Consider the following 15000-nt stretch of genomic DNA (forward strand, 5'->3'; position numbering starts at 1 on the left):
CTCATACAACAAGTTCAAGTTTACCCAGATTAATAATGACTGTATAACAAATTAGACTACCAAAGAAACAAAAAAATTCAATCATACAAAAAAAAAAACATAAACAATCTTTTAAAAGGAAAAGAATAAGACAAAAGCCATCGTCTAGAAAATTAGAAATAGAACAATGCCACTAAACGGGTATCAAATAGGAAGAGAAACAAGTTGAAAGTAGCAGATTGAGATGCTGCCTCAACTTCACAACTGAAAATGAGGGAAGTAATTAAACTGATTCCCACCAAAGAGATTAGAATAAGAATTCAAGGCTTCAAGCACATACATTTTTCATTCTTATGGTGGTGCATGTTTTCAAATAGATAATTAATAGTGATGTCTAGTGTGGGAATGAGATTCTAATCATCAAGCTTTGCACAAAGCCTGATGAAGCATAATGCACTTTTTCAACCAAAGTTTTATCTTTTTTCAAAAAAAAAAAAAAAAAAAAAAACAGCATGCCTTTTGAAAGCCTAACTTATTGCCTATTGGTATTGCAGTTAGATTAGATTAACTTGTAGTGTTTCTTGTGCTTAATTTGTTAGAGAAGCCAACTCATCCATTTTCCATATTTAGATTTCTCAGTCAACATTTTACAAAATTAAGATTTTTTTAATGTCTTTTTTACCCTTATCCTCATGTTTGACATTGTTTTTAAATGTTTAACTCTATTCTTTTGTAACGGCTGTTGTTCTTCCTAAAATTTGGGTGCTTTAATGCTCATTATTCATTTCCTTTGACGTGTTGGTCTAATTTCAAGCATGAAGGCCAGTGTTGTTTCAACCAAATCCCTTATGATTGATCTTTCCATATTTAATTGATTGTTTTGGGTTTTTATATAAATCATCCAATTTCATAATTAAGCCCTTCATCTTTGTGTTCATCCTACAGTAACAAAAAAATATAATAAACCTAGCTACATACAATTCTCATAAACAAATGACCTACAACAACAAAGGAACAAACATTTGTATAAAAAAAAACTAAGGAACCTACATGAATTACTCAAATAAGAACTTACATTACCATATAATTTAATAAGGAACCTACATTTAATAAAGAGGAAATTACAGATTTAGTCAACTTATTTTATATCTAGTTCAATTTTAGTCCACAATTTTTTTTTAAGTTCTATTTTGATCCACTAATTGTTCCACTTATTCAATAAAGGTCCAGATTTGTTTTCTCAAATTTTGTCTACCTTTTACCCTATCAAATCTCACTCAAATTCAGCAAGCATAAACTTGTTTAAAAGCTATGCATTTCTTCTTTACAACCATATAAATATCATTCAAATTGAAGTTCTAAAACTTAAGATAGTTGACCCCAAAGTAGAGTACCCGAAACTGCTAATTTTTCAAATTTTACCCAATCTCAATTCTCTTATATTCTAATACTCCAAATTGGTTCCTATGACTAAGAAATGATGAAATATAACTTCAATAATAATTGAAGAAAACACAACCCAAAGGATTTAAAGTCACAAATCTTGACCTTTATTGAACAAGTGAAACAATTAGTGGACCAAAACATAACTAAAAAAAAATTGTGGATCAAAATTAAACTAGGTATAAAATAAGTGGACCAAATCAGTAATTTCCTCTTTAATAAATATACTATAAAAACCCTACATCAAAATCATTCATAAGAAACCTACATTAGAATTTTTTTAATAAGTAACCTACATGAGAATTATATAATAAGGAAACCTACATAAGAATTATTTAATAAGGAACGTACATTTTATGAAAATACAATACCTCATACACCTACAACATAAAAACTCACATATCTCCAATAAAAAATAAAAAACTAACATATCTCTAATAAAAAAAACAACTCACATATTTATTACTTTCTATATTTAAATACGAACAATCATAATTCTAATAATTTAATGATTCGCTCTAATTTAGTGATTTGTCAAGGAGAGAAATCTGAAATTAACATTAATTGCATAATCGCAAAACTTGTAAATAATAGGAAACTAATGGATTGTTGTTATCCTATATGGCGTAGGATTTTAAATATGGGGCTTTAGCTATTAAGAAAAAAGTAATGGTGTTAGACTCTATAAAAAATTAGTTTAAAGGGCTAATATGCTAATATCCCTTTTTTTTAAGGGATTTCTCTTGTGGCCCAATCCATATTATATTTCAATGATCGAAACCATCTATATTTTAGATCTTTATTGAAAGATTATCCTTGCAAAAAATTAGCTAAATCAAAAACAATTTACCCGTTTGATAATCAGACTTCCAACTGGGCTACTCTAACAATTGTTGGGTAAACTCATCTTTAAAAGCCAACTTGCAATCATTTATTGTAATTTTTCATCCATGTGATGATCAAATGGTCATGATATATAAACTCTTTTAATTTTCTTCTCCCTATGTGTATCATACGTACATCTCAAAATTTCCTGATTGGTTGTCATCAAATCTCTCGAGTCGATCTTGTGTTAATTTATGGGTTTTAAGTCCATATGGGTGGAACTCATTCTTGAAAACCGACATACAAATAGATGGTGTCTATGTTCAAATATTGCATATCCCAAAAGTATATATATAAGGGATGTGAGAGTCTGCTAACACTAACATTTCGCACTAGAATGGGATCACTCTATCAAGTCACTAATCCCCTTACAACCAAGGTTTGAAACACTCAGTTTTCCCTTTCCACACAAGGCATGAGAAAACAAACCTTATCCACCACAATGATACACATACTTTGATTCCATTTCAAATCTAAAACTTCTTGCAATTTCATTTATTCTAATTGTCTTTTAAATTGTCAAGATAACTTCTGAATATTTTCATCCTTATGTGTATCATATACCATTTTTTTTTTTTTCAAAAAGTTTCTTTGTCATCAATTTTCATGAGTTTTGTCACGTGTTACATTCATGGAGGGAATTCATACTTGAAAATCAACTTACAAAAAAATGGTGTCTATGTATTTAAATATTGCTAACATTTCCATTCATGGGCAGGGCTGGAGACACCCTGCTCACTCTTTAGTGTCCGGGATGGAAACGTTGGAATTTCCCCTTTATGCAAGTAATTGAAATATTGAATGAAATATTAACCAAGGCATAAGGCACGGCCCCTCTTTTACTCTTCTAGCTAGCGATCTATAACAATCATGACATAGATTTCATAATATATGTTTCATCTACTCTCATAAGATGTTAAACTCATTGATAGCCCACAAGTTCTAACCACCATCAGGAATACACGCCAATATAACCATCACCTTAAACTAGTCAATCAAATATAACTGGGGAAATTAATAAAAGAATTCAGAGATGAAACTCTTGTGTGCAAGATGTCTATGGAAAGACAGAGTGACTCCTAAACCGGTCATAACAACAAGTGCTCAGGCCACCCAAAACGCAGTCCAGGTGAAGAAAAACGGCGCAAATACACAAAGGACATGCAGAGTCAAAAACACAGCCGCTGTGAGTATGTCTAGTAAATTCCTTTTCCTCCCCCAGAATTCTGCGAAGGGCGTCATTCAATCTTCACATAAATCCCCATAATAAATTAATATTAATTGCAGCTTCTGCTTCTGCTTCTCTCGCGCGCTTCTGTGTCGATCACCCTAGCTAAAATCTTTTTTGTCCTCTAAGAATGTTGTATATGAAAACAAATGATTTTGAGTCAGCAAAAGTTGGCCATTACATGTAAATATATATAGTGATCCAAGTAATTTAATACCGCGCGCATTGCTACTGATAATAAGGATATGGTAGGTCGAATGAGAAAATGTTTCTTTATAGTGCATAGTTACTTCTTTGTTTGATCACATACATGGTATGGTACAGTTAGTTGTTACGTATTTAATTATCTGATATTTGACACTTCCAAGCCATATGCATCTGCTGCTAGAGAACGGTGAAGAAGGCAAAACATATATATTTAAACAGGCATGAACTGAAGCCCCTTTTTTGAAAACCAACTACTTATTATGGGACCTTCTATCATGACTGGAGGCATTGTATGCCTCCACATAAAAAAAAAAAAAAAAAAAAAAGATAACCTGCTGAACTGGTAAACAAGTTTTACCATTTTTTTGATGCATCCCTCGAGATAATGGTAACTCTTGATCAAGATGTGGTAACTTACCATATTCTTGATCGAAGTTACAATTTTCTTGAACCAAACATCAAGAAAATGGTAACCAAAACCTTGCCTCAAACCAAGTTACCACTTTTTTGATCGTTTGATCAAGAAAATGGTAACTTGGTTCAAGAATGTGGTAACCAAGCCCAATCATGACCAAAATTACCATTTTTTTGATACTTTTTTTGAAGAAATGGTTACTTTTTCTCAAGAAATGGTAAGTTACCATTTTTTTGATCCAAGTTACCATTTTCTTGAACCAATCCTCAAGAAAATGGTAACCAAATCAGCCAAGCAAAAAACGTTACCACTTTCTTGATCGTTCGATCAAGAAAATGATAACTTTGATCAAGAAAGTGGTAACCAAGCTCAACGTTGACCAAAGTTACTATTTTCTTGATTTTTTTCTCAAGAAATGGTAACTTTTTCTCAAAAAATGGTAAGTTACCATTTTCTTGATCTAAGTTACCATTTTCTTGAACCAAACATCAAGAAAATGGTAACCAAATCAGTGGGGCAAAAAACGTTACCACTTTCTTGATCGTTCGATCAAGAAAATGGTAACTTGGTTCAAGAATGTGGTAACCAAGCCTAATCTTGACCAAACTTACCATTTTCTTGATTTATTTCCTCAAGAAATGGTAAGTTACCATTTTCTTGATCCAAGTTACCATTTTCTTGAACCAAACCTCAAGAAAATGGTAACCAAATCAGTGGGGCAAAAAATGTTACCACTTTCTTGATAGTTCGATCAAGAAAATGGTAACTTGGTTCAAGAATGTGGTAACTAAGCCCAATCTTGACCAAACTTACTATTTTCTTGATTTTTTTCCTCAAGAAATGGTAACTTTAGCTCAAGAAATGGTAAGTTACCATTTTCTTGATCCAAGTTACCATTTTCTTGAACCAAACCTCAAAAAAATGGTAACCAAATCAGTGGGGCAAAAAAACATTACCACTTTCTTGATCGTTCGATCAAGAAAATGGTAACCTCAGTCAAGAATGTGGTAACCAAGCCAAATCTTGACCAAAATTACCATTTTCTTGATTATTTTTCTCAAGAAATGGTAACTTTTTCTCAAGAAATGGTAAGTTACCATTTTCGTGACCCAAGTTACCATTTTCGTGACCCAAGTTACCATTTTCTTGAACCAATCCTCAAGAAATTGGTAAGCAAATCAGTGGGGCAAAAAACGTTACCACTTTCTTGATCGTTCGATCAAGAAAATGGTAACTTCGATCAAGAAAGTGGTAACCAAGCCCAACCTTGACCAAAGTTACCATTTTCTTGATTTTTTTTTCTCAAGAAATGGTAACTTTTTGTCAAAAATTGGTAAGTTACCATTTTGTTGATCCAAGTTACCATTTTCTTGAACCAAACCTCAAGGAAATGGTAACTTCATCACTGAGCCAAAAATCGTTTCGCACTGCAACTGTCTATAAACGAAAGGGCAATTGCATTCTCAGACTACTCAGTACAAGCTCCTGTTTGACAATCAGATTTTGACATGCAATCCAAAATTCTGAACAAAATTGCTTCTATAGTTATATACCAAGTTACCAACTATGAATTATAGTCTTAAGGTATAGGGTATTGGGTAATTTATAGGATTTAAAATTTTAAAAAAACACAATAGGATTTAGAATATAATATAAGGTTTAAGTTTAAGTTTCTAATTTGACCAAAACCCAAACCACTCATATTTATACATTTAGACAGTAACTGTGGTTCCTACTAATATATTTTGGCGGAAGCCTTTTAGCTCATTTCTCTTACAATTTGATTCCGTACATGTACTTAACTTTTTCGTGGAGATGTGAGTTTGTCTAGTTTCATAAATACTATAAATTTAATTGATCCCCTTGTAATAGTTTTGACTTAATAAACAAGCAATGTTACAATCAAGCATTTACATGTTGCTGAATATCAAGTACCAAAAAGTGTCAATACAGAGTTTGCCAATACACATGCTTGTATTTTGATGTCAGCTGCAATAATATCCCTTTATGTATTAACCAAACCAAAGTCAGCAACCATGGCCCTCATGTCATCCCCAAGAAGTATGTTTGAGGGATTTAAATCTCTGTGAATAAAACTTTGTTGAGCTAAGCTGTGCAGATATTTGACCCCTCTTGCCACATCCAATGCTATTGTCACTCTCTGCTTCCAAGTGAAAGGAGGTACCCCATTCTCGCGCCAATCAAACAAGTGTTGTATCAATGTCCCTTGTGGCACGTACTCATATACCAGAAGCCTCTCATTGCCATTGATGCATGATCCTAAAAGAGCAACCAGATGTCTATGCCTTAGTGAGGACTGCAATTTCTGCCTGAAACTCGTTCAATCCTTTAGTTCCTACTACCACAGATTCCATCCTTTTAACAGCAATGATGATGAAGGTTTGAGGTTATTATAAATTCACACTAACAATCTCGTGTAACAAACAATGCAATTAGTGATTATGTCAAATTAGATATATTAGATTCCCTCCTAATCCTCAGCCAAAGTGAATTAGGGCACATTCACATTCATGTTATCAACTACCCCAACCAAGGTGATGGCTAACTACCTAAGATTTATGCCATAGCAAACCCTAGGTGCATAAAGTTCTAAGGATGAGAAATCCAAGCAATTAAAACAATCCAACTAAGATGCTTTTAAATTACCACACTCTTATGCAACATGCTTTAGAAACTAAAGGTTTCCAATTTTTAATTTCTACATGACAACATTTCTTATATGCACAAGTGGTAAATTCACACTTACAAGCCATAATCTTTAAACTAGTATAAGAGCATACATATCCAAAATGACATTTATATCACAAATCACAAAATGATATCTAACTATATAAGATTAATGCCATAGCAAACCCTAGGTGCATAAAGTTCTAAGGATGAGAAATCCAAGCAATTAAAACAATCCAACTAAGATGCTTTTAAATTACCACACTCTTATGCAACATGCTTTAGAAACTAAAGGTTTCCAATTTTTAATTTCTACATGACAACATTTCTTATATGCACAAGTGGTAAATTCACACTTATAAGCCATAATCTTTAAAAACTAGCATAAGAGCATACATATCCAAAATGACATTTATATCACAAATCACAAAATGATATCTAACTACATAAGATTCATGCCATAGCAAACCCTAGGTGCATAAAGTTCTAAGGATGAGAAATCCAAGCAATTAAAACAATCCAACTAAGATGCTTTTAAATTACCACACTCTTATGCAACATGCTTTAGAAACTAAAGGTTTCCAATATCTAATTTCTACATGACAACATTTCTCATATGCACAAGTGGTAAATTCACACTTACAAGTTATAATCTTTAAACTAGCATAAGAGCATACATATCCAAAATAACATTTATATCACAAATCACAAAGTCATTACATAGTTGGGTTAGGACGACATCCTTAGCCCCAAATCAAGAAACTTCTCCCTAGCCATATAAAGTACAAACAATATCACAATATGAAACATAAATTAAAGCAAGAGTAAAATGAGAAGACTAGATGATGAAACCAAGCCTCCAAGATGTTGTCACTCCTCCAAGGATGCTCAAAGTGGCTTCATGTCTCAAGTGCCTCCAAACTCTTCTTGCAATGACGGTGATGATGAGTTTTGAAATTTGGTCACTACTACAAAATCACTTATTCCTTGCAGAATTAAATCGCCAGGAAAAACAATTTTATGGTGGAAAAATAGCAAAATCCGCCAAGATTATGAAGCAGTGGAGGATAAGGTTTCTGCCAGCATTAAAACTGCAGGCAAAGCACTTTTCCTAGCGGACAGCTGTCTAAATCCGCCAGGAATATCATTCCACGCTAACAAGGCATTAAAATTTTCCTGGCGGATATATCCGCCGGCATTAACTTATTCGCATCGGATATATCTGCCGGCATTGAGTAATTCATGGCGGATATATCTGCCGGCATTCACTAATTCCTGGCGGATATAACCGCCGGCATTGATAGTATATCCGCTAGGAAAAGTAATAAAATATATAAAAATAATAATTTCCTGGCGGATATAACCACCGGCATTGATAGCGGATAGGAAAAGTAATAAAATATATAAAAATAATAATTTCCTGACGGATATAACCGCTGGCATTGATAGTGTATATGCCAGGAAAAGTAATAAAATATATTTAAAAAATCCTTTCCTGGCGGATACAACCGCCAGAATCATTGAATATATATATATATAAAATAAATGAAATTATATTTGAAATAATTAATATAAAACATTTCAAATAATAATTATACACTAATAAAGATAAAATCTTTCAATTAAGAATACATGTCAAATAATAATGTTCCATCAATAAAGATAAGATAAAGTAGGCAAACGAAAATAATCTACTCAAGTCCAGCAGCAGAACCCGAACCAGAAGCTGAATGTGACCCTGATCCTCCCTGCGGACCAAACTGTCTCAGAAATTCATCATCACCTAAATTCTCGGAAAGCAATCTGAAAAATCCAACACCCGTAGAATGATGTGACCCACCAGGAGATGGCTGAGAAGGTACCTCTGGCCGATACATATGCATCTGCAAAGGTGACTGAGGCATAAACGACATATGGTACATAGGATGCATCGAGAACATTCCATATGGAGAATGTGGGGGCTGACTCTGGCTAGAAGGCTGTTGTGGATGCGAGCTCTGCGGGTGTGTCTGTGTCTGCATCATCACTTGTTGTTGCTGCTGCATAAACATCATCATCTGTTGCTGCTGCAATTGCTGCTGCTGCTGATGTAGCTGAGTCTTTAACAACTCAATTGCCTCAGCTTGGGCATCCTGCTTAGCCTGCACAGCCTCATGCTTCTTCTGCCATTCGAGGCACTGTGCCTCCAACAGAGCTTATCTTGTCTTCGATGATCTCTGAGAAGAAGTACTAGATTGAGCCCTAGCATAAGGCACCATTTCAGGTGTCACCCCATGTCCATAGAGCCGAACTCTATTTTTCCTCTCAGGACCCATCTCCTCAACATACACTTCTGTGCGAAGTTCACAAGTGTCATCCGCTCCAGACTCAACTCGTGAGTCAACGTAACTCTCCATGGATATCTAATAAACAAATATTTAGATAAATTTGTAAATAAAATTTAAGAACATAAAATACACATTATGGAAAAAAAAAAAACTAGTATAATATTTACCCCTCTCTTCTCCAATGACACATCAATCCAACTAATGTCTTTGTGCATGTGGGTGACACGAAAGAAAGTAACGGGATCGGGTTCAACTCCATGCTTCTTCTTCTAAAAATTTAAACCATTAAAAAAAAATAATTTAGAATATATTTTTGTGCCCTAATTAAATAAAACTGTAACTCAATAAGATGAAAAAAATTAACTATACTACATAATCTTAACGAAGACATTCAAATGTCCACGATCCTGATGTATAGCTCATCGTTTGTTGAGAACGATTAGCTTTATTTTTCACAGCTATCTCCTAAAAAGTCAAACAGAATATAAATTAGTCATAATTGCACATATTAGTATTATTAAATATTTGATTAAAGGTTGTCACTTGAGTTTTTGGGTTATCCCAATGTTCCACCATCTTCGCCCACTGCACAGGATCTACATTATTGGGACATCTCAACCGCCGCTGACTTGTCTTGCTAGTGTAGTACTTCCCTTTCAAATATGCTTTGTATTCTTTATAAGCATGTTCATCAATGGCCAAAGTCATGGTCTTAATCACAGGCATTTTTACCAAATCCTCATCACGAAAAGTGATAGTGCCCTACATCCATAAAAAATAAAAAATAAACAATTATATGTAAATATTTACAGGCATTTTTACCAAATCTTTATCCCAATTGATACCCGTATTCTGTCCCACAAAGTGTTCTTTGTTTCTTCTTCAACCAATCTTCAATCATACACTAGAGAAACATTATTTGGATCTTTTACTTCAGAAGATATAAACTTGGGATCTTTTGAGAAATACACTTCCCGCTCGGACTAAATTCACAATACTCTTTACCCCTATGATCTTTACCAGCCCACTTAATATTTTCAGGACCACGTTTTCTCCTTTAGGGCATGCTACATGTTAATCCAAATTAATATACATCAATGACAAAAATATTGTAAATAATAGAATAAATAAAAACTTTATATAAACAAACTATAGCTTACCATTTGAACTAGCCTCAACCTGCTCATCGTGGTGCTCGTCCATATGTTCTTCATTATCACTCATCTAAATAAATTATAATTAACCATATATATATATATATATACACCACCAAATACATACTACATAAATATTAATTAATTAAATAAAACAAATATATAGACACACAAATATATTTTAACGCGGAAAACCCTCGAAAGGTAAAAACCACGGGACCTAGTCCAGCACAAAAAAAATTCACTAATAAAAAAGTATTACATAAGAGATCTTAATTACAAAACAACACAAAAAAAAAAAAATTAATTTAAGCATCCATATCATCATCAAGCTTATCGTCAGCAATTGAATTAACCAGCTCAGTGGGCAAAGGTAATGCTTCATCAAAAGGTGTCACTTCTACGCCAACCCTTGTGCAAATCTTCATTGTCATGTAGATTTGGTATGACATAATCGTCAATTGTATCTTTATCCTCTAATACATAAAAAAAAATCCCTCGGATGCGTTCGGACCACTACATGCCAATCTGTTTCAATCGAATCTGCAACATAAAATACTTGCTTTGCTTGTGAAGCTAGTATGAAAGGGTCATCCCTAAATCCCAATCGATTGAAGTTCACCAAGGTAAAACCATATTGATCTGTCTTCATACCCCTAGGACTTCAACTATCAACCCAATCACACTTAAACAACATCACACAACGACCCATAACTTCTGCCTCGGTATGACCACAATATCTAACCAGAAACATATATGTGACAACACCATAGCAATTAACTTGCCCAACACCACTCGGAATATTTACAGGTACAAATACACCACAATTCTGATTCTTATGCTTATCATCCACCGATTTTATTCGAAATCTAAAACCATTAATAGCGTGGCTTTTGTATTTCGTCACAAGTGTGCGAGGAGGATTAGCAAGCCAATGCAAGTCATCGGATATCAACGGATCATTAGCATAAAACCTTGCATGAATCTGTGAAAAAAATGATGTAGAAACATTAGGTAAAAATTAATATTACATACATGATGTAGAAACTTAGTAATTGAATTCTTACATGTTTCTTGAACCATTCAGGAAATTCCTTCTTACTTATCTCCATGATTTTTCGCCTAGTGAATCGTTTCCTTCGATGTTTATCTCTCAAAAAGTCCTCATGTTGCCTTCTAAAAGGGATTACTTCATCACAATTATCAAGAATGTATTTGTGGCATCGATTCCTATCATTTAGATCAAGCTCCACATTTTCACCTGAACCTAAATATTGGCCTATGGAGTCAAAAATTGATATAATACCATATGCATTTCGACCCTTACGATTACGACGGGTATCAACATCTCTAAGGTACATGGAACAGAAAGATAAACCCTCATCAACCAAATACCCTTCAGCAATAGAACCTTCAGGACGACTCTTATTTCGCACATACAGCTTCAGTGTTTGCAAATACCTTCAATATTTAACATAAAAAAAAAATTAGAGAATCAAAACTAAAATTAATGCAAATTAAGCATAAGGAAATGACCATTACCGTTCAATGGGATACATCCATCTATATTGAACTGGTCCTGCAATAGCAGCTTCATTTGCCAAGTGAATTGGGAGATGCCATGACATCAAAAAATGAAGAAGGGAAAATCTTCTCCATCTCACATAAGGTCAATGCAATTCTAGAGTTCAGTTGATTGAATGATGCCTCAGTTTCCTTCTTGCTACACAACTGTCTAAAGATTGCACTCAACTCTAGTAAAACCATAGTGACAAATTTGGGTAACACACCACGTATCGCAAGCGGGAGTAATTATTGCATTAAAACATGGCAATCGTGACTTTTCAACCCATTTATTTTCTCTCATTCACATTCACACATCGAGACAAATTTGCTGAATATCCATCAGGAACTCGAATAGTAGACAACACTTTGCAAAATGAGGTTTTTTCTTCTTTGCTCAATGTGAATATTGCCGGGGGAAAAAATGTTGTATCTCCTTCTCTACGAGGGTGTTGACTATGTCTTATATTCAAGACTTCAATATCTACACGTGCAGCCAATCCATCCTTTGTCCTCTTCGCAATATCCAACAATGTTCCAACCACATAATGGGAATATATTAAAAAGTGATCTCCTCTCCTTCATTATCTTGAACATCTCGAAGGACCTCAACAATATCTCTGGTCTGTCTATTACCTTGGATAAATATTTGATTTCATTATAATTTATTCCCATTAAGAAAGCTCCTAACTACACCTTGTTATCCTTCATTGACATCTTGCCCTCTCTTGTCCTCATTTTAATAGCTAATAGTACTACTGTAATTCCCCCTCCCCCAACCCAAAAAGATCATTTACTCTATTAAGGTAATAAGTTCCAGTGATCAAATTATTAAGGTTACCTTCTTCCATTGTCAGCGAATGATTCCAGTGGGCAAAATGATTGGAAAGGCACTTGGTGGCACAGTAGCTTCAATGTTGTCTCTGGTAATTATCAATCTTTTTTATATGGTTTGGTATTCAAATATTACTTTCCAACCTAGATAAATAGTTGGATACTTGGTTTGGACTATGGTTGACATGTTATTTAGCTCAAAAGGATGTTTGGAACAATATATGTTGGGTTCCACCATTGGAAAGGTTTGTGTATATTAGATGACCATGAATTATCTGCTCAACCCTCCTTCCCCCAAACACGTTTTCTTTCCATCAATGTTAAGTTTTTTTATCGTTGCCTATGACAGGTCTTGTGGAAGAAGACAGTCCTTATGCTGCTGATGGTCAAAAGGGCACATTTAATTTTGAATTCTCTAGGCCTTTGAGAACTATGGATCGTCTCCAACAGGTTCACCTGCTGCATTCAAATGTCTTGCTATTTGGAATTGAGTTATTTATTTATTTATTCATTTCAATAAAACCCAAATATTGTGGTTTTTCCCTCTAATTTTTGGTACATGTTGTGTAAGTTGTTTGGAGAGTTGATTGCTCTTGTGCTTGTTGAATGAAGAGGATTATGGACCAACACATAGCCTTGTTGCTAATTGAAAGTTCTTGTATATCCCTTAGACAAGATTGCTCCAATCCCTTATCCAACACATGTCCATCTTTTAAAATATTTATATGATGTCAACCAAACTTGCTCTATGAGAAGTCTTTTTGGATTGATTACTGGTCTGTGCTATACTTTTGATCATCCTTTAAAACATTAGCATTGACATTTGGTTGCGGAGTGGATTCTTCTTGTGGTTTCTTGTTGAACTAAGAGGCTTATGGACCAACACTACCTAGCCTTGTTGCTAATTGAAAATTCTATATCTTCCTTAGACAAGATTCCTGGGAAGTGTTTGTCCAATCTTTATCTAGGACCTTTGATTTCTTACTTATACAAACTTCTTGGCAATCTAACACATGTCTACCTTTTAGAATATTTATATGATGTCAACCAAACTTACTCCACGAAAAGTCTTTTCGGATTGATTATTGGTTTGTGCTATACTGTTGATCCTCCTTTAAAACATTAGCATTGAAATTTATTTCACCCATCTTATGTATCTTCAAATAGACCTGACAGTTGCTATAATGTTTCTATTATATTTTATAGTTCCAAGTATTGACATTGTAACAATTCTCGATTATATGTAGATTCCAAGTAAAATATTGGCATTGTAATAAGTCTCTGCTATATATATATTTATATATATTCAAGTAAAATATCCACATTGTAACATTTTTTATTTTTTTTTCATTCATGACATTATAACAAGTCTAATATGACTACATTACTTGGTTCATGCAGGATGCTCAATTCACAATTGGTGGATCAAGTAAGATGTCGGTAGCATTCTGGTATCCCGTTGATGGAAAATCATGGCATGGCTCTGGGCACTATTCTGTTAGTTGTGACTGGGTTCCTTTAGATATCTCTTTGGGAAGTTCTATGCTAACCACAGCGAGACCGAGTGGCTCAGTTAATGCTGCTAGTGTTTTTGCCCTTCTGTTATCAGTGATCTCGTTATGTGCTTCTGTTTTCATCGGGTATTGGGTTGTCAAACCCAAAACTGGCTCCTACACAGGCATAGAAAATAATCTTTAGGCTAAAGTATATTTTTGGTCTCTGTACTTTAACGAAGTTTTCACTTTGGTCCTGTTTTTTCAATTTTGGCAATTTCAGTTCCGTACTTTTATTATATTTGCAATTAGGTCTAAATTGATCAATTTGTTTTTTAGACGGAAATATGATGTGACAATTCATATGAATAGATATTTTAGACATTTTATGATTAATACGGTATAATTAAATAAACAATATTAAAAGTTAAATAAAATATAATTATTAAAGAAAGAAAAAACAAAAACTTAAATAATTAAGAAAAAAATACATGTGTCCAAATGTAATTAGGCAACGTCACTTGGTTAAATGAGTTTCACTTATAAGTTATTTAAAATATTCAAAATATTTCTGTTACGTCATATTTTTGTCAACAATTTAAACATAATTAATGATTTGGATCCAATTGTAAACATAATGAAAATACGAGACTTTTCAAAATTGAAAGAACTTGACCAAAGTGAAAACTTTGTTAAAGTACAGGTACCAAAAATGCACTTTGGCCAAACCTTTAAGATAGCAGCTTGGGTGTGGAATGATACTGTTAATGGGGATTGTACTTAA

The 15000-nt window shown here is 33.7% G+C and overlaps 1 protein-coding gene and 1 pseudogene across 1 annotated transcript; one reads left to right on the forward strand and one right to left on the reverse strand.

Annotated features, from left to right (window-relative positions):
* Positions 1-10634: 10634 nt before the first annotated feature.
* Positions 10635-11885, reverse strand: LOC147280113 (uncharacterized; annotated as a pseudogene).
* A 536-nt stretch (positions 11886-12421) lies between these two features.
* On the forward strand, positions 12422-14476 carry LOC147280114 (uncharacterized). The gene is made up of 4 exons (XM_086252131.1): positions 12422-12512; positions 12726-12815; positions 13073-13173; positions 14125-14476. The coding sequence occupies exons 1-4, from the start codon at positions 12422-12424 to the stop codon at positions 14419-14421; spliced, it is 579 nt and encodes a 192-aa protein (XP_086108257.1). The 3' UTR covers positions 14422-14476.
* The last annotated feature ends 524 nt before the right edge of the window (positions 14477-15000 follow it).

The sequence above is a fragment of the Dryas octopetala genome, chromosome 7, assembly GCF_963921425.1.
Source record: "Dryas octopetala chromosome 7, drDryOcto1.1, whole genome shotgun sequence".
NCBI classification, from domain to species: Eukaryota; Viridiplantae; Streptophyta; class Magnoliopsida; order Rosales; family Rosaceae; genus Dryas; species Dryas octopetala.

What these genes read in the sequence shown, in the direction of transcription:
- LOC147280114 (XM_086252131.1), top strand. Translation starts at nt 12,422, where the DNA reads ATGTTCCAACCACATAATGGGAATATATTAAAAAGTGATCTCCTCTCC. An exon ending in GGACCTCAACAATATCTCTG is followed by an intron (nt 12,513 to 12,725) that starts GTCTGTCTATTA and finishes CAAATTATTAAG; the next exon opens with GTTACCTTCTTCCATTGTCA. An exon ending in TAGCTTCAATGTTGTCTCTG is followed by an intron (nt 12,816 to 13,072) that starts GTAATTATCAAT and finishes TGCCTATGACAG; the next exon opens with GTCTTGTGGAAGAAGACAGT.